This window comes from Myotis davidii, unplaced genomic scaffold, assembly GCF_000327345.1.
Source record: "Myotis davidii unplaced genomic scaffold, ASM32734v1 scaffold828, whole genome shotgun sequence".
Lineage (NCBI taxonomy): Eukaryota > Metazoa > Chordata > Mammalia > Chiroptera > Vespertilionidae > Myotis > Myotis davidii.
In genome coordinates this window covers 254,029-273,154 of record NW_006299391.1, presented here as the reverse complement: position 1 = coordinate 273,154, position 19,126 = coordinate 254,029, and the positions used below count along the sequence as shown (strand labels likewise).

Sequence of the window (19,126 nt, the reverse complement as noted above, 5' to 3'; positions counted from 1 at the left end):
GGGTGGCTGGGTGCACAAGCCCGCCTCCCATGGGGTGTGGCTGCCCCTTTCCCACTGGCCTCCACTCCTTTGGGTTGCTGCCAGCTCAGGCAGATCCTGCTGTAATCTATGGAAGTGCGGACACCCCACAAGCTAGTCTAGCGCCAGGCGCCAGGACAGGAGAGCTCTCAGAGGGCGGGCAGGCGTTCCGATGGGTCAGACTCGCTGGGCCAAAGGTCACCAGAACTGCCGAGTGTGCAAGGACACGCAGCTAAAGGGTGTGGAGTCCAGGACTCCCAGACTGAGCAAGGACCCCACAGAAGCAAGCAAGGCCTTCATGCCCCATCTTCCAGGAAGTTCTCGAGAGTTGAACTAGCCACCTAGACCCTTTGATTGTAAATAAGTTCTGATTGGGGTTGTGCAAATACTGAGAAGTAGATGAACACCCACCACCCAGTTTCTTGCTCCACAGACTTTTGTGTCAGCCTGTGCACTGAGCCCTCTCTCAGCCCACATTCAGAGATTCAAGAGTTAAGGCAGCGGTGGAATCAATCAGACTTTTAGGGAAGTTCTAATTCATCCACATTCGGACAGGCACGACATGGCCCGGCCCTGGGCCCCACTGGTAAACACAGAAGAATGGAGAAGAGCGTTCTTTGCTGGTATAAGAAGGAGTCAGTGGGAAGAAATTGGCAACAGTCCTGATGCCCAGGTCGGGGTGTGCTCACTCTCCTAGTGTGGGGTACTGTCCTGGCTCAGGGGTGCTGGGCACTGGCCGTAGGGACACTCATAGACATTGTCAGTCCAGTTCAGAAAGCCCGGAGCTTGAGGCAGGTGGCCGGCTGTTCTCTGCTTTGGCTGAGCTTCCTGTGGATGTGGAACTAGACGCTGGATGAACAGTAGTAGGATAGCATATCCCATGCAGTAGTCCCCCCACCCACGGGGCACCTGTTCCCAGTATAAGTTATGAATGAGGCACAGTTAGAGATTAACTAACTAATCGTGAAACAGAACAATTATAACTGAGCAGTAATAGCCGTTATGTGAATGTGGGCAGTCATGTCGGGGGACCCCGTGCTGACGTCCTCCTGTAGGCTCAGTGTTTCTGAGGCACCACGTCGCCATCGATCAGAACACGGTTTCTGCTCGTCTTCCTCCTGAGGGTTTAATGCCTTCTCCACCTTAACTAAGCACTTAGCTGTAACATTGGCAGTTTGAGGTGTGACAACAGAACTCACCACGTCGCCATCGATCAGAACACGGTTTCTGCTCGTCTTCCTCCTGAGGGTTTAATGCCTTCTCCACCTTAACTAAGCACTTACCACTCACTGTGGCTGTAAAATTGGTAGTTTGAGGTGTGACAACAGAACCAGCTCGAATTTCATTTTCCTTCTTCAGTTTCACAGATAGAAGTTTTTACCGTAGGTTTTAGCAATCTCAGGACATGATTTTTTTTAAATTCTCTCATTATGTCAAGATCCTTCACCTTTCCAGTTACAGGAAGCACTTTACGGCTTCTCTCCTGCATTTCTGAATTGCCAGCATCCCTACTCTTGCGCGTTGGGGCCATTACTAAGTAAAATAAGGGTGACTTGAACACAAGCACGCGATCCAAGGACAGTCGGTCTGATAACCGAGACGGCTGCTAAGTGACTGATGTCAGGTAGGGTGTGCGGCATAGGTACGCGGGACACAGGGCGATTCCATCCTGGGTGGGACAGAGCGGGAGGGCGCGAGATTTCATCACGCCACTCACAGCGGCACGCAGTTTAAAACTTATGAATTGTTTATTGTATTGTTTGTTTATGGATTTTCCGTTTAACATTTTTGGTCGACCATGGTCTAACATCCATGGTCGACCACAGGTAACAAACCACAGAAAGCAAAACTGTGGCTAAGAGGGGACTGCTGCAGTACAGCAATACTAGATAATTATTAGTGTCGGCATTGTAAGTATCACAGCTACGGCTCTCGCCTGCATATTTTGCATGTGCTGTCTCCTAGGCACTATGGTATTAGAATGGAGCGTTTTACGTACATCCTCGCCACAACCTCACGGTGTGGCTCTTGTTCACCTCACTTTCCCCAGGAGGAAGCTGAGGCTGGGGAAGCTGGAGGACTTGCCCGGAGCGACCCTGGCTGCACGGGGGCTGCTTTTCCATCCAGTCCCCCTCTACCCGGTCCTTGAGCCCCGGCTCCTAACCACTCTTCTATGAAAAAGTGAAAATTGAAAAATTTATTCCAAAATGCACCCCAGAGAAACAAGTGTAGTGAATGCTCAGAATAATTCAGGACCAATCGTTTTTCTTTTTGAAAAAATGATTCTGACCCACAGGGCACTCAGAACTAACCCTGTGACCTCCACTTAATCGGCATCACATCCAAGTCCACAGAACCACCCAGACGTGGAGGTGCGAGGCCACAGCGGAGCATGGGGGCGTCAGAGTCCTCCCCTCGGATGGGCCGCTCTCCAGCTTCACCAGGCTGGGTGGTGCGAGGGGTTCATTTCCGTATTGTAATACAGAAGCTGTGTACCAGGCTTGGGATGCCGATTAAAGGAGACACCACAGGTGTGTGTCTGGCAAGTCACAGACACCCAATCAGGCCTCTCATAACAAGTGCAGTTGAAAAGCAGCCCTGCCCTGTTCTGCCACCTTATTTCTGTACCTGGCACAAGCCTGGCACAGAGCAGGAAGTCAAAGGACACGGGACCACATTGAATAGAAATTAATTAACCAAATGCATGCCCACTTTGCCCCGTCTCTAGATTTTCTGCTACATGTTGGCCCTGAACAGAGCTAAGTTAAAGTTGCCCCAGAATCATCTCAAATATTGAACAATGTAGTATTTTCCTGGAACAGAAGATTTCTCATGTTACCTCTGGTTTTTTATTCTTCCAGTTAAATGGTGATTTTTTTTCTTATTAAAAATGAGCAAATTACAGCCTTGGTGAAAATTGATGTTTTTGAACAGACAAGACTCGTTTTCATTTATTTACAGAATGTTTCACCTCGGTTTCTCTGGGAGATGCAACTATTTTATTTTTTTAACAGACTCTGGAATCAGAGTGTTTAGTCATGACATATCTTCGAATATAAAACTGTCGTGGCTTAATGAAAGTCTTAAAATATCTCCAGAACATGATTTTTTTTTTTGGTGCTATGCTGCAAATTGTGATTTGTTCAGGTAATCAGGATTAAAATGGAACATTGTGGAAAGCACTGATCACTTCCATTGAGCCCCCAGAATACTAGGAAAGGAACTGGGTGTCCTATAAAGGTTTGCTTGTGCTACACCACACCCCTCCTTCAGTCACCCAGGCTCGAAGTTCGATCATAGTCACATGTTTTAGATAGATAGATAGATGGATAGATAGATAGATAGATAGATAGATAGATTAGATAGATGGATATTATTGATTTCAGAGAGGAAGGGAAAGGGAAAATCATCTATCAGCTGCCTCCTGCATGCCCCCTAGTGGTGATTGAGCCCACAACCCAGGCATGTGCCCCGACCGGGAATCAAACCGTGACCTCCTGGTTCACAGGTTGACGCTCAACCACTGAGCCACTGGGCGATCATAGTCATGTTCTTAAAATGACTAGCTTGGTTTTGAGAACATCTGCTTAAGAAAAATGTAAGATAATTTTTCCCATTTAAATAAGTAGCACTTGAACAGTTCAGGTAACTAGGATACGGGAGCACCTAGTGGTTTCCATTTGATTTCCTTTTCCTGTTAACTGAAGGCTAGTTTAGTCTCAAAATGGATGTGTCCTGTGAATTCGTGGGTTAAGAGGCTGTGGCAAAGGTCACTGGACTGTTCTTCACCAACAGAGGCTCTTGAATCGGTAGGACTCCCGTTACCAACTTCCCATGAATGGCATTTAGGTGGAATCGGGCAACGGACGGCCCTGGGGCCACGGACTCCAGCCTCCAGGTTTCTGGGCTGACATCCTGGCTTGGCAAACTAGGTTGGGGAGCAGCCTTGTGGTTTGCTGTGTCCCGCCTCAAATGAAATGGGGGAACAGCTCTGCATCTTTGTAAAAAGATTCCAGGGGGGTTTCTCACAGTGAGAGGTAAGGTGGCCAGTGGGGAAATGCCGCAGAGCTGCCAAATGCATATGAGGATGAGTTCACCCCAAAACGGAGCTGCTGCACCTAGTGGGAAACATGCTCCCGGCTGATGGTCAGCCTGTGCCCTTTCTCTGTCCTCTGCTGCCAGCTCTGGTGCCAGTGTGCGAACAGGTTCAGGGAGTACCTGACACCTTGATCCACCCTCATCTCCTGGCTCTCGTGGGTCTCCAGACCGGAGGCCATGAGCCCTATGAAGAGCCAAACCTGCCTGTTGTTGCTGCTGACACGTCCATCGGGAATCAAACCGTGACCTCTTGGATGGCTCGGCTTCCTGTGGCCAGGAGTCCCTGACTCTGCAGAACTGGGTCTGGAAAGCCAAGATCCTAGGAACTCGGGCAGGAAATGGCCCTCCTCCTGCTGGATGGCCTCCTGCCCAGGGAGGCCCTGAAGAGGCAGAGCTGGGAGAATCCGAGCACCGTTCCGACCCTTCCCAGAGCTGCCGTGTCCCCTCTGCGAGGACACTCAGGAGCAGGGGTGGTGAGGAGGAGGGATGGAGGGAGTAGGATTGCTCTTCTCCCGGGTTATATCTGGGATCGTTGCAGACACTCTAGACACCCCGTTCTCCTTCCACAAATAACTAATGAGAGGACCCCAACTATCCACCCTTAGGTTGAATGAACCCTGCAGATGTGGGATTTGATTTGTTGTTTTGTTTTGTTTTGTTTTGGTCTTTCCAGTGTTTTTTTTTAAAAAAATAATAGTAATTAGTTGCCAATCTTTAAAACTCTGGTGATTATATGTGAAAGTCTCTGCGTTCAACTCTGCGTGAGTTCCGGAAGTGGTTGGGCCAGCAGGTGGCCAGGATGGTCCGAAGCAGCGCTCTGTCGTGGGCTGGACGGTGGCTGGCACCTGCGTGTCCACGGTGCAGCGAGGCCCATGGCCTCTCGAGCACCTGGAATGTGGCTAGAGCAAATGAGAGACGGAAGTTTTCATCTTACTGCATTTTAATTTGTTTAATTTTAAATCGCCACCTTTGGCTCATGGCCACTTGTTGCACAGCAGGGTTTACAGCTGCGTGGCGGGCACCCCATCTGGGCAGGGCGTGCCCCTCAGATCGCCACGGCTCCCACCAGGCCCACTTTCGCCATCCCTGCTTCCACTCTCCACGGTCACGTCCCATTCGTTAAGAAGCACCATGTTTAAACAGTGTATTTTCTGAAACTAAATACTTTGGAATATCTGCCACTCCCCCCCACCCTCACACTACGCTCTGCCCTTTATCTTAATTTAAACATCTGGATCTTATTCCCCCAAAAGACGCACTTTCATGGAAAGCCAGGAGTATGATTATAAAGCTGCCTCCACCAGAGTAAACCCTCTCGGCGTGAATGTTTCTTGGTCCCTGTTACTTGCTTCTCTTGGCCCTGGAAGTGGCTCCACAGTCAGCAGGTAGGAGAGTCGCCCCCATGTCTGGACCCGTCACTTCTCCGTACGTGAGCTGGAGATGAGGCAGCCGGTTAGGGGAGCAGGCCCGTAACCCCACAGCAGCAGAGCCAGGTGTCTGCACAAAGGAAGAAAAAGAGCCGACCCTGTAACTTTGTTCAACTGGGGCGGGGGCCGGGCTGGGGGGAGGGGGGTTGTGGGTGGCTTTGCATTTGGCCAGATGTGCTGTCTTTATACAGACCTGGGTGTCCACGTCCCTTCCACTGCTGTCGGGAAGGCTGCTCCTGCTCCAGATGTGGCATCTCAGAGCCAGCGCCAGCCCAGTTGGAACGGGAGAGGGGAACTGTAGGCTAGAAAGACCCAGGGGTCAGCCGGCCCCACCGCCTCATTTTAAGGGAAAGAAAGTCACTCAGAAAGGTTAAGTGACTTGCCCACAACCACAGGGAAGTTTCACAGAAGAATTAGGCCAGGAGACGGGTCTGCGGGCTCTTTATCCAGTGCTCTAGATGGCCACCTCCCTCCCTCCTGTGTTAGCAGAAAGGAAACAAAAGTGGATGAAGCTGGCCTGTGTGTCCTGCCTTCCCACCATCCCTCCGCATGAGGGCCTTCCCATCAGGCTGCCACTAATTAGGGGCTAATTGTCCCAGGACCCCAATAGATTTCTGTCTAGTGGAGAGCAATCTGGAAAGAGGTGGGTTTCCCCATCACTGGTCCTGGCACCTGGTGGTGACCAGAGCCCAATGAGGAAACACTGGGTGCCCCTGCCCGTCTTTGAGCCCCACTGGCCCAGGTGTAAGTTGCAGCCAGCTCCCTGAGAGAGCCCCCGCCCCCTTACAACTATCAGGGGGTAAAAGCAGGACCACCCGGCATCCAGCCCAGGAACTGAGCCTCAGGCATCTTGTGCAGTGTTTCTGCTAACAGGTCTGAAGTGGCTCAGTTCCGAACTCTACACGAGAATGGACCGGTATGTTTAGCCATGGAACCGATGGGTAGCAGGCAGAAAACAGGCAGGGTTACACCTGCCGGGAGGAACATAGTTTTGCCCTATAAACAGAAACTTCTTCAGGAACTTGTCCTCAAGTAATGATGTGTGGGGGAAGAAAGCATTGAATAAGTTTCAACCAGTTAAAGGGAGTTCATTGGAATAGAAGGTCTCTCAGCTAGAGACTGCCCGTCAGGAGATGCATGTGGGACAGAGGCTTTAACGCCGTCACCGTAATGCCATTAATGTTCTTCCATTATATACATATATGCTAAACTCATATTTGATACATATATATCATGCAATATATATGTGTGTGTCAAATGTATGTATCTGACTCAAATCATTAAATTAATCTGTCTGGTTTAGAGACCGAAAACGGGCATCTGCAAGCCAGATCCAGCCCCAGGTATGTCCCATGTGGACTTCTGTTCCTTACGGTTCACCAGTACAAAAAAAGCAGAGACTTCACATAAAGCCTCCCTTTAAACAAAAGGGAACGGCTGGCAGCCTCGGACCCACGTCCCAGCATAGCAGCGATCCTTGGACACGAGAAGTGACAGTCGTGTAGTGGAGTGGTGGTGGCCGCAGCCCCACACAGCCCACTTACAGCCTCAGAAGTCAAGCCTGACTCCAGTAGGCAACTGAGTTCGTAACTGTCACACCTCGCTCCCATAGGCACCTGAGTTCGTGACTCCCGGGTCAGCCCAGGAGGCTGTTCAGAGTGGAAATGTGTTTTATCAAAAGATGCCAAAAGCAGGACCCTTCACATTTTGAAACTCACTCATCCACTCTGTGTATATTCATGGCGTCGTCCTATGTGCCAACCCACGGGCAGAACAGGTGTGCGCTCCGCTCCGTCCCTCTTAGCGTGCACGCAGCTGAGTAAACACTTTCCCCTTCTTCCTCTCACGGGGCTAGACACCCAGTGCAGCGGAAGTGGAAATTGTCTGTTTCCGGGCACCCCGGTAGCTGCCTGGTTTCTAAATAATGGTAGCAGATGAGACTGCCTGTCCAGGCCCTCAGTTTATAGAAGATGAAATAGAATGAGGAGACTAGGCCATCTCATTGGTGTTGTCGGGTAAGGTACACTTTGCAGTTGCGCTGGCCCTCTGCAGGCAGTTGAGTCTTTCTGAGCCACCTCCAGGCGTCACCTGAGTAAGAGCTCCTCAGCATCCAGGGGCCACAAGCACAGAGCATCATGTAGACTTAGATGACCAGCATCTCTCTGAGCAACGGCGGAATCTGAAAAGGCATCTCTCCCTTCTTAAACTCACATGGTTTACAGTTAGTTTGGAGGCATCTTTTCCCTGTTGTTCTCTCACAGCGAGGCTATGCTGGGCGGAGTTTCTGTCTGTCACAATGTGAGTATGCATTGAAGGGAGAACCAAAGACAGGCCCTTCTGCTAAGCATCCATGGCATCAAGGGCCCAGATTGGCAGTGGACTGTTTTTATTCCTTTCTGTAGGTTTTACATGACACCTGGAGACCATTTAAAATGTTACTTGGCGGTGAGAGCGCTGTGTTTAAAAATAACGCTCACCCCGGTGCCAAATCGCTTTGGAGTCGGGTACAAATATTGAGACAAAAACCCCAGCTGTTATTGCTTTGGCTGCTAATTTGAGGTGTCAAATGGGAGGCCGACTGCTATACGTCAGTGAGTGAGGCCCCTTGTGAGATCACTGTTTTCTAACAGTGGAGAGTAATGGGCTAATCAGTGCAGCATCAGTTGCTTTCATTATATGCCCACACAATGGTTATGAGCTTTAATTTAAACGGTCCGCGGGGAGATGACGACAGTGAGGAACAGGCAGCACCCAGGATGGGCCAGAAGAGCAGGTGATGCCAGGCAGGTGGCCTCCGCCCCTCTTCTCCTCCCTCCCTCCGTCTCTCATCCCTCCTCCCCATCAGCCGCAGGGACTCGTTGCCTGCTCCAGGCAGACAGGAGATGAGCTTTGCTTAAGGATCTGGACTCTCGGGGCTTCTTGGTATTCCTGACAATTCCATCAGCCACGCCAACAGCAAGGGCAGCTTTGGGCAACACTTGGACTCATTAGCCAATCCTTGACCATAGAAGGCTTCCAGCCCAGTCGCCCTCTCTCCCCGCGCCGCCTCCACTCGGCCCTCGCTCTCTGTGCTGAGCGCGCTCTGTTCCCCGACGAGAGGAGGGTCAGCATTGCTGCTGCTCGGAGCAGCCTCAGCAGAGAGGTGAGCACCGGGTCCCTGGTCCCTGCCACCTCGAAGTCAATGAAGGCCGAGTCCACCGCTCACCTGTGTGACTCGCCTCCTCCGTGGGAGACGTGGGAATCGGACAGCGACATCTGTCCGATGACAGTCCTGTAAGAGGTGGTTTGTGTAATGGTCATTCATGTCCTGCTTTGAATATTGGCTCCGCTCTCTCTAGCTGTGTGATCGGGTAGAGTGTGCTGGTCTCTCTAGGGTCCAAAATGAAATGGCAGTGGTGTCTCAGGACAGTTAGAGAATTAGATGAGACAACGTGGGAAAGTGCTCGGCCCCATGCCTTCAGTACCGGCACTCTCAGAAGCACGTAGGTCTGGGCTTAGAGGACTGGCCGCTGGGCGCCTACAGGTGTGAGGACAAACCACGACATCCTGTTGCCATAGCTGCCGATGACTCACCGGGAGCCTCCTTCCTGGGCAGCGTTAAGGAGGGAACCACCGTATTTGTCTACCAGCCTTGAGGTAGGGATGATGGGCCAAGGCATCTGGATCCTCACCGGAGCAGAGGCAAGAAGAGGGGTTCCCAGAGCGCCCCCAGGGAGGTTAGCAGCTGGGGAGATGGCCGAGGCACTCACTGTGGATGCCTGGCTTTGCAATTAGGCGGTGCATGCTCACAGATAATGCCGCTGCGTTAGAGCAATTACATAGTGTTATGGACACACGACACGCAGATTACGCCCGGAGCCAGAGAGGCACAGTGATCAAGCGAAGGCCTAATGGGAGGAGACAGAGGGAAATGTCAGCCTATTAAGGTTGCCGGGGTGGCGTGGCTGCAGCTGGACGCAGGGCCTCCAGATCTGAAGTAGGTCTCCAGAGGGGTCAGGGGAGGGCCACACCTCACCACTCAGGGGAGAGCAGAGGGGAGCTGGGGCAGACACCATGCTGGGCTCTCAAGGGCGACAGACGCCTGCACGGAGGGCTGAGCACTGTTTCAGAGCTCGGGCCTCTTTCTAAGCAGAAAACACTGTCCTCCCCACAGAGGCCTCGGTCCCAGAGGCAGCCAGGGGGCCTCCTGTCGCTGCCTCCTCACTCAGCTCAAGGCTGTTCTTCGCTCTTCCCTCCGTCAGTGGTTTCCAATTCGAGCTTGCCTGGGACTCCTCTGCAGGGTCCCTTAAAACACAGAAGGCACCCACCCCGAGATCCCCGAGCTTCTGATCCGGTGGGTCTGGGAGGCCCGGCACCACACTTTGGGACCCACGGACCATGTTCATTCTGCACCAGCCCAAGGTGGGTGCCCCAGCCTGACTCTGAGCGGAGCCTGCCACGCTCTGATTCCATCAGCCTCACAGGTCTGGGCGCAGGGAGACCTTCTACCCAGGTGACTGGCCCAGCCCATTGCAGTGCCGGCAGGGGCGGGAGGAACTCTGCCCAGAGCAAGCGGCCAGAGGTCAAGGAACGCTGTCCGAATAGAGCCACTTAGCAACTCGTTTAGGCTTCCAGGCCATATGGTCTCTGTAGCAACCACTCAGCCATGTGACACGGAAGCAGCCTCAGATGGTACGTAAGCAAGAGGGTGAAACTTTATTTACGGAAACAGGCCGTGGACGACGAGATTTGGCCCGGGGGCTGGAGCTGGCCAAGCCCTGGACAGGCCAGGATGTGCACCACTCCCTCACCACCCACCACTCCTGGGGGCCTTGTCCTGCCACAGGACCCAGCCTTTCACTGAGGGGCACAGGGAACCACACACTTCTTCAGGCGTTAAGGTTTAATATGTGCACCGGAGAAGCGATAGTAAGTTCGCTCATCCCTCAGGCCCTGGAAAGAAGGCGGAACACCCTCTTTCTAGCGCTCAGAGCCATGAGCAGGAGCCTTTGGTAGCAGTAGCATTGTCCAGAAGGGTTACTTTATTAAGGAAAAGGATCCCTCTCCATGACGCATGTATGTTCCACGTCTGACCAGACAGGAGAGAAACAAGACAGTCTCGGGTCCACCTCAGTCTCAGTGTAAAGAGGGTTTATCGTGGGGAGGGGCTCTACGGGAGACAGTGGGCAGCAGGTGGCCTGTCTTTGAAATCCTGTTGGGGGAAGCGCCTTATCTCTGGCTCATACTGAACTGCCCATTCAGTAGCTTCTGATGGTGCAAAAAGGGAGGCCAGTACAGTCCTGAACTTTCATACAATTAATTTGACTCTGAACTTGAAAAATGCTGAATCGAAAGCATTTACCTGGGGGAAAGCCTATGACTTGGGTTACAGCATAGCTTGTCAGAGTAGCTCCCCGGGAGCAGAGCAGGGAGGGAGAAACCAGACGCTGGAACTGGCAAAACTCATCCAGGACGTGGAGGTAAATAGGGTGACGCCGATGAGGCCAGGACGGCTCAGCCCGAACCAGCCATCCAGTGGGGGCGGGTCACTGTCAGACCCCTTTGTTTTTCTGCCAGTTAATTGTTAAGGCGGTTGATAGAAGGAGAGGCGGTGCAAGGCTTGTGCAGTTCTCTCCAGCTTTGGGTCCCTGGTGGAGAGAGAACAGCCCTGCTGGAGAAAAAAGCCCGCCCTGCAAGCAGGAGGCATGGGCAGGTGGGGAGGAACTGGGGTGTAAAGAGAGGGCCGAATCCTGCGGCAGTTCACGTGCTGCCTTGCGTCAGTCCCTTGCCTCGTGGCCTCAATCTGCTCATCTGTAAAGTGGGAGCCATAGTTGCGACTTCAAAGTGCTGCTGGCGTCAAACGCAATGAAGGTGAAAGTGCGTTGTAAACTGTAAAGGACTAAACACACTATTGTTATAACATTACCTCTGTGCCTGGCAGTGTGCTACCCAGCATGCTTTCCGTGCCGATCTTAGGGGCGTAGGGGTTGGCCGATAATGCTCCCCCAGAGATGTCCCTGTCTGATCCAAGGGACTTGTGATGCAAGGGACTTGGCAGATGGGATGGAGCATCCTGAGGGGGAGGTGGGCCTGGATTACCCGGTGAGGCTCCAACTGCCCTGCATCACAAGGGTCTTCCTTAGAGAGAAGCAGGAGGTCACAGTGAACAGTAGATGGGGCGACACAAGTCAGAGGCTGAATGGCTCGAGGAAGGGGCCCCGCACCGGGGAATGTGGGTGGCCTGTACAGACTGCAAAATTTCTCTTCCTGATGCTTCTGGAAAAAAACGCAGTCCCTTGGACGCATTTGAGACGTCTGACCTCCAGACTATAAGGACTAAATCTGTGTTGTTTTAAGCCACTAAATTATTGGTAACCTGTTCCAGCAGCAGTAGACAACACATAGGGGCGTCAGGCTTGTCTGGACTCATGTCCTGGTACCACTGCTTGCTTCATCCAGGAAACGGAGATGATGACAGAGTGCCTGCCTCATAGGGTGGGGGAGAGGTTAAGTGAGATGGCGCAGCTAGAGCCCGTAGCCCAGCGCCGGCCTGGCATGCAATAAGCCCTCAGCCCATACGGACAGTTATTAGTATCATATCCTTTAATCACCACTCAGGCTGTATGCAGCCAGTGCTGTTGTGATTATCTCCACGTCATAAAGGAGGAGATCTAATAGGGTTAAGGGAACGGGGCTGCACAGGCTACAGGTGGCAGAGCCAGAGCCTAACCCAGGCCTGGGCATTCGAGGCCATGCTCACCGCTCCACTCCGCTGTGCTGGACCACGACGCCTCCTTCACATGCCAGCTGCTTAGGCAGGGGCACCCGAGCCAAACGGAGCACAGAGCTCCCTGCACAGGCCACGGCCACCAAGGCTGGAAATCAAATAAATCTGTGTTTATTAGAGAAACAGAAACTCCAACTGCCCTGGAGATCCGCATCTAAGAGGTGGCCGACCCTCCGCCACCCGGGGCTGGCCAGCCCCCTACAGCAAATCATGGAAGTCTGAACACTGTGTTTAGTCATCTTGGTCCTGGAATAATTGCTATCATCGTAAATGTTTTATAGCCCTCATTACGGCTTGCATTTAAATATCAGTGTAGTAAGACATTAATAAGTCATCGCTGCCGGACCGCTGCCGGACGCAGTTAGTCGAAGCCCTGCGTATAACTGCACGTCTGTTCAGCTAAGTTAGGGCTGGCTGTGAACTCAGCAGCACTGAGCAGCTGGGCCGGGCCGGAAGGAAGCTGCTTCTCTGCCGAGGCGTCTTGCTTTTGCCTCTGAGAGTATGGAGGATGCTCAGACTGTAGCTGGCAGTGGCGCTGGACCTCTGGGATGGATAGAAGGGGAAACGAAGGTGCCATTAAAGGTGTTTCTAACCGGGTGGAGAGGGGTTGGGGGGCATAGTTCCCACCCCCAGGAAACTCCCTGCGGAGGCCGGAGCGCCGGTCAGATGGGAGTGGCAGGGTCTCCAGCCCTGTCTGATGAGATGCTCTGAAGGCTTCCTGAGTGGGTGGAGATGGGATGGACTCACACACTCGCTCACGGAAAAGATAAGCCACGGAAAACATGCAGCTCTGTGGGTTCGATTTCATAAAAGGCACGTTATTAGAGTTGCAGAGTGGACCGAGCAGGTCTGTTCATTCCTTTTGACCATGTGATGCGCCTAAAATAATGCCAGACACACGGTAGCTACATAATAAATATGGGAGGGAGGGGAGGAAAAGTATGAGGTTCTGTGCCTTTGTGTAAACAGACTGCCCCCTGGCCTTATCGGCCAAACACAGGCCAAGTATGAAGGGAGCTGGGGGTGGGGATTGAGGAACAGCCTGAAGCCAGGGAGATGGATCGCTGGGATCCTGCTGTGAGCTCAGTCACCGGGGACTGGGAAAGGGATCTGTGCAGGGCCCCTTGGGTGGGGCAGATATGGGGACCGCTGTGTGCTGGACGAAGCTGTTTCTATTTCTGGGAGGCAAGGGGGTGGGGGTGGGGGGAGGAATGACCAGGCAGGACCAGATTCTCTCCACTAAGGTCTGCTGATGAAGACCTGTGGGTAAGAGATACTGATCATCTGCCCAAGACCACACAACTAGGGTATATAAGACACAGTTCGAGCCATGTGTGGAACGGGGCACGGGGCGGAAGTAAAGCATGAGAGAGAATGCTGGGGGGCATTTTAAGAGGAAGATCGTGTGCTCGCCAAGAGCCCGAGGCTAAACGCACCTGGGCTGCCGGACCGAGGACACTTTCTGCAGGCGGTGCCTTGGCCGTGCTTTCCCCGGGCCTCCACGACAGGCTCCAGTACCGGCCGTACGTGCCTCCAGCCCGATTTCATTCTCTGGCAGCCTCATTTCATGCTGACCCATCTGTGAAGCTCACATCTCTCCCTTTCCTTTCACTTACAAAGAACCCAGTCAGTGCGAATGTCCTGCTGTCGGAGTTGCTAGCCACGGCATGGACGCGCACAGGAAGAGGAGACCTAGCCCCTGGCCTCTCGGACTCCCTTATGATGGATAAGAGGAGCTTGAGGAGTCAGGATAACCTCTCCACGTGGCATCCTTTGAGGCAGTGGGTGCACGGGGCAACGCAAGGGGTCTGCAGCAAGATGGCACTGGGTTCAAGTCCCATCTCCAGAGCTTAGCAGCCAGGGTCCCTGGGAAGTCGGCCTGCCTTTCTGTAGCTCAGCGCCCTCGTCTCTCACACTAGGGGAATGCCTCCCTTGTAGGGCTGTGTGTTACTGAGCGATATAAATCTGTTTCCTTCTCTGTAAAACAGGAGTGGGGAACCTTTTTTTCTGCCAAGGACCATTTGGATATTTATAGCATCATTCCCTTAATATAATTCACTTAATAAATGTATGTTGCTATGGACAAAGCTCCTAGATTTATTGAATTCTGAGTCCCGCCTGCAGTTGCCTTAGCAGGGCCAGACCAAATGATTCCTCGGGCCTTCTGCGGCCCGAGGGCTGGATGTTCCCACCCCTGCTCCAGCTGAGGACAGAGAGACCAGCTGGCATTGTAGGTGTGGGAATGAGAGCTGTTGTCATGGGCACCCAGCACCTAGTCGGGATTCAGGAAGCAATACTATTGCTCCAGGTGGGCCAGTAAGCACTGAGTGGGCAGCAGAGGGGTCATGGATTCCCTAATCACAGGGAGAGCCGTCCGCCTGTCTCCGGCTGCCCTGCCCCCTGCCCCGTGGCTAGGGATCCTTGGTCCCTCTTGCAGTCACACCCTTCCCTCCCGCCTTCACGCGTCGCAGTGCCCCTCAGGCCGCCCCCGCTGACCGTGTCCCTTTTCCTCCGTCTCCGCAGCACCCTCAACAACAACAACATCAGCCGCATCCTGGTCACCAGCTTCAACCACATGCCGAAGATCCGAACCCTGTGAGTAACGCTCCCCGCTCTCCTCCCCCCTGCCCCACCCCGCTCCCCAGACACACAGCCCACAGCGCAGCCCGGTAAGACCTACCGTGAGACCTCCCGTGCTAGGACCCGCCAGCGGGGTTTTCTGTCCAGATGCTGCCTCCTCTGCCGTTGACTGAGGGGGTGTTGGTGAGCGAGGGCACGGGGGTGGAGGGGAGGACCAGGGGGTCATCTATGGTCTGACCCACCCTCCACAGCAGGCAGACCCGTGCTCTTCATCCTGGGACCCTTCCTGGGCTGTGGGAATCTCCTTTGTGTTTTCCATCTTGATGGGAAAGTAGGTTGGTGTTCCCTTGTCACAACATAGAGACCTGGGACCCAATGACTCACCATCTCCTTAGCTAATGTCATGCCCCTGGCGGTTCTACCCATTGCCAGTGATCGCAAGAGTTTTCCCTCTGGGGCCCGGGGAGGAGAGGGGGCCTTGGCTGCTCCTCGTTCCCATTCCCCTGTTCCCATCCCCCCATCCTCACTGCCCTGCCCACCTGCCCCAGAGGGTAGCTGACATTGGAACACAATAACTTGGTTCTTTATCCCTTCCAAGGTGTGTACTCAGGAGGCAAATCTTCCCCTAACACTTCATTCAGAGAGCAGCTTTAGTGTCCCTATTACCAGAGGGTCCCCCTCTACTCAGCCAGAACCCCTTTTGTATATTTCTTTGCACTTGAGCTCGGCTGGCCTTGCAAAGAGGTTCATACTCTGCTTTTCTTATTGGTGGGTCTCAGTGGTCCGTGCCTCACAGCTGTAGGGGAGAGCCAGCCCCCACGAGCTTTCAGCCAAATACATTTAGGGCCAAGGCACAGGGCCAGACTTCCTGAAGCCAGGGGGATGGACAACCTCCGAATAACCGTGGAAATCAGGCTGAAGGCTCATACAGCCCGGGCTCACCCTCCTACAGGAGCCGGTCATGGGGGCCCAGGGACAGCACCGCCTACAGGAGGTGTTCTGTGGAAGGATCTCCTTTCCCATTAGTTAAGCAGGTGCTTTTTGCCTTGGGCTCTTGGCGAGCACAATATCTTCCTCTGAAAATGCCCTCTAGCATCTTCCATCGTGTGCATTACCTCTGCCCCATGACCTGATCCACACATGGTTAGCCCCGGGGCGTCTCTTGCCTCCTCTGTGAATGTACAGCGCCTGGCATGGAGTGGACAGTAACTGATATTAATGGTTTATTATTATTATCATCATGGTCATCAGTATCATCACTACTTAGCCAGAGATCTGGACTGCAAGTACTAAGCACCTAGCTTACCCATGGCCCCTAAGCAACATGGAATCCACAAAGGTTTGAAAATCCTTAGAGCAGTGGTTCCCAAAGTGGGGTCCCTAGACCAGCGGTGGCCAACCAGTGGTCTGCAGACCTCTGGTGGTCTGTGAGGTCCGAAAGGTTGGCAACCGCTGGTTTAAGGAAACCTTTGGAGTAGCAGTCACGAACCGGTGGTCCACGGACCACTGGCGGTCCGTGAGGTCTGAAAGGTTTGCGACTGCTGCCCTAGACTACTAGGGCCAACATCACCTGGAAATTGTTAAAAAAGCAAACTCCAGGCCCCACCCCAACCCCATAGAATCAGATTTCCCTGGGGCGGGCCCCGCCATCTGTTCTTCACAAGCCCTCCAGGAGCTTTCAATGCTCATAAGTGTTGAGGCTCCCCTGCCTTGATGAGAATGTGGCCTTATCTCAGGTGGGAATTAAACGGAGACCAATGGAGCAATGTGTAAGGAAACAATGTGGAGTGTCCTAGGGCACCGATTGGAAGTCATGCAGACCTGAGCGTAAGTGCAAGGGGTGGCACTTCCTCTGTGCAGTTTCTCCATCTCTCTGTGCTTCACAGACAGCGAGTGAAATGCTTGCCTATGAGCTGTTGGGAGAACGCAGTGCACTGAGGTGTGTCTGGTCATGGTGTGCACTCAACCAATACTAGTTGTTATGAAGAAGAGGAATCCGAGTCCAGATTCCATCATTGTTCCCCAGCCCTTCCTTTGATCCCTCGTATGATAACATAATTCAGCCAAGAAAATCCATCCCTTTCCCCCGCTTTTAAAATGGGACGCTGCCGAAACCGGTTTGGCTCAGTGGATAGAGCGTCGGCCTGCGGACTGAAAGGTCCCAGGTTCGATTCCGGTCAAGGGCATGTACCTGGGTTGCGGGCACATCCCCAGTGGGAGATGTGCAGGAGGCAGCTGGTTGATGTTTCTCTCTCATCGATGTTTCTAACTCTCTATCTCTCTCCCTTCCTCTCTGTAAAAAATCAATAAAAAATATATATTAAAAAAAATAATAAAAAAAAATAAAAATAAAATGGGACGCTGCACTGATGGAGTTTGAAGGAGAAACCGTTAGGTCTTCAAAGACCTTTTCAAAGTCCCCATCAAATCACCAATGGGCTGGAGAAGAGTGTGGCCGGGGCTGTGGGTTCAGGGTGCTGGGCCTGTGTCCCCAGGCGAGTGGGTCGCCTAGGAGAAATATGGCTTTTCCCTGCAGAAATCAGCAGCCAGCTCCTGCGGCTGCTCCCCTGTGACTTCTGCTTCCCCTCTTGTTACCTTCAGTTTAGGAGCAGCAGTAGCGGAGGTTGGGCTTGGTCCATAGGACAGTGGGGGGCGGGGGGCAGGGAGTGGCCAGGTCTGGATCTCTGGCACTTTGTTTGGGGATATGGGGTCTGGGAAGAGGATGGAAGAGTTTATTCTCCTTGTTTCTGTTGTCATCCTTCCCTGTGGTCCTGAACACTCATCTGATGAGTTCAAATCAATCAATCAGTCTCGTCTGCTCCCTTTGCTCCCTGCCTTGTGCCATTTTCTCTTTAGTTTAATTTCAGAGATGGCTCTGTGCAGAGCTCCCTGGAGACTTGAGCTGACTAATCCCCTTCCCTGTGATTAAGGGGGTGGGTGGGGGGCTGGGGCCGGAGAAGGGGGGAGGGGAGAGAGGAAGGAAGTCATAAATGGGATTTCTAAAGGAAAGCTTTTATATTGAATTCAGAAAGCCACATTTTATAGAAAATGAACACTGACTCCCTCTAAAAGGATTTGCTGGAAATTTAATTTAGCGTCTGTGGCTAAAAGGCACCTATTACAAATTGGCATTTGTATCCATTCACCTTATCTTCTGTGAAGGTGGTTTTGCCGACCTGGAGTATGCTGTTTCCATCAGCAAAGCCCGAGCAACCACGTGCAGGAAGCACCCAGCCACCTTGATGCCTTGGGCAGGGCCCCAGGTTGGGAGAAGGAGTCTGAGGCTCATCTCCTCCCAATAATAAGTTGTTCCAACATCACAGTGTGCCAGGCCTTGTGCTGAGCACTCACCAGGAATCATTTCAATCCTCACAACAACCTTGGGAAGGGGGCATCGTTAATACCCTCATTTTACAGAGGGTAACCCTGAGGCCCAGAGTTAAATCGCCCTCCCCCCCCCCAAGTCACAGTCAGAAAGCACAGAGCCAGTGTTACATCCAGGCAGTGTGACCTCTGAGCTTGAGCGCATCCTGTTCAGCAGAGGAACAGGTCCCAGATGGGCCAAGGCAGGTGACCGGAGCTTCTGTGTCGCCCCCATGTCATTGCCGACCCGACCCACCAAGATTATTGAAAGTCATTAAAATCATTTCCTTCTCACTCCAGAGGATGAGGAATACTCCTCCTGGCAGCGTAGGCTCACATTGGGGGTGACACTACTCAACCTGGTCTCCCAAACGTGATATGAAGGGCGGCATGAAAAAGCCTGCCCAGCTGGGCTCTCCCAGCATTCCTGGTGGGTAAGAGTGCAGCAGGGGGGAAACTGAGTCCACCAACCGTCCCAGGCTTTTGACAAGAGCCTTCACGTGGCTTCATTTTTGGTCACCTCTTCTCCAGGGTCCCCCTTGGGAGAGGAGAGACCCCTACAAAGACAGATTAAGGATCAGGGAGCAAGGTTCAGGGGAGAGGTGGCTGGGGCTGGCCGTCGGGAATTCAGGCAGCACCCACCTAATTGAATCTTCCAAAAGGGGGACCTCTGACATTTTGATTATCTCAGAAAGTAATCTGCTCAGCAAGGATCCGACTCACCTAAACCTCATTTCTGTTCTTGCATTGATCTCTTACCCTGATTGGAACCGACAGGAATTCGTTCTCATTGATCCGGCTCGTGGGCCCACTCTCGTTGGTTCAACGTGAACCTCTGTGTCCTCTGCTTCCATTCCACAGCCTTTCCTAAGGA

At 52.8% G+C, this 19,126-nt stretch overlaps 1 protein-coding gene across 1 annotated transcript in view; it reads left to right on the top strand.

The window, feature by feature from the left end:
- SLIT3 (slit guidance ligand 3) overlaps window positions 1–19,126 on the top strand; it is a 532,520-nt gene that overhangs the window by 411,624 nt on the left and 101,770 nt on the right. Inside the window, exon 7 of the mRNA XM_006774961.2 lies at window positions 14,833–14,904. Coding sequence (XP_006775024.2) covers window positions 14,833–14,904 — 72 coding nt within the window. The remainder of the gene's footprint in view (window positions 1–14,832; window positions 14,905–19,126) is intronic.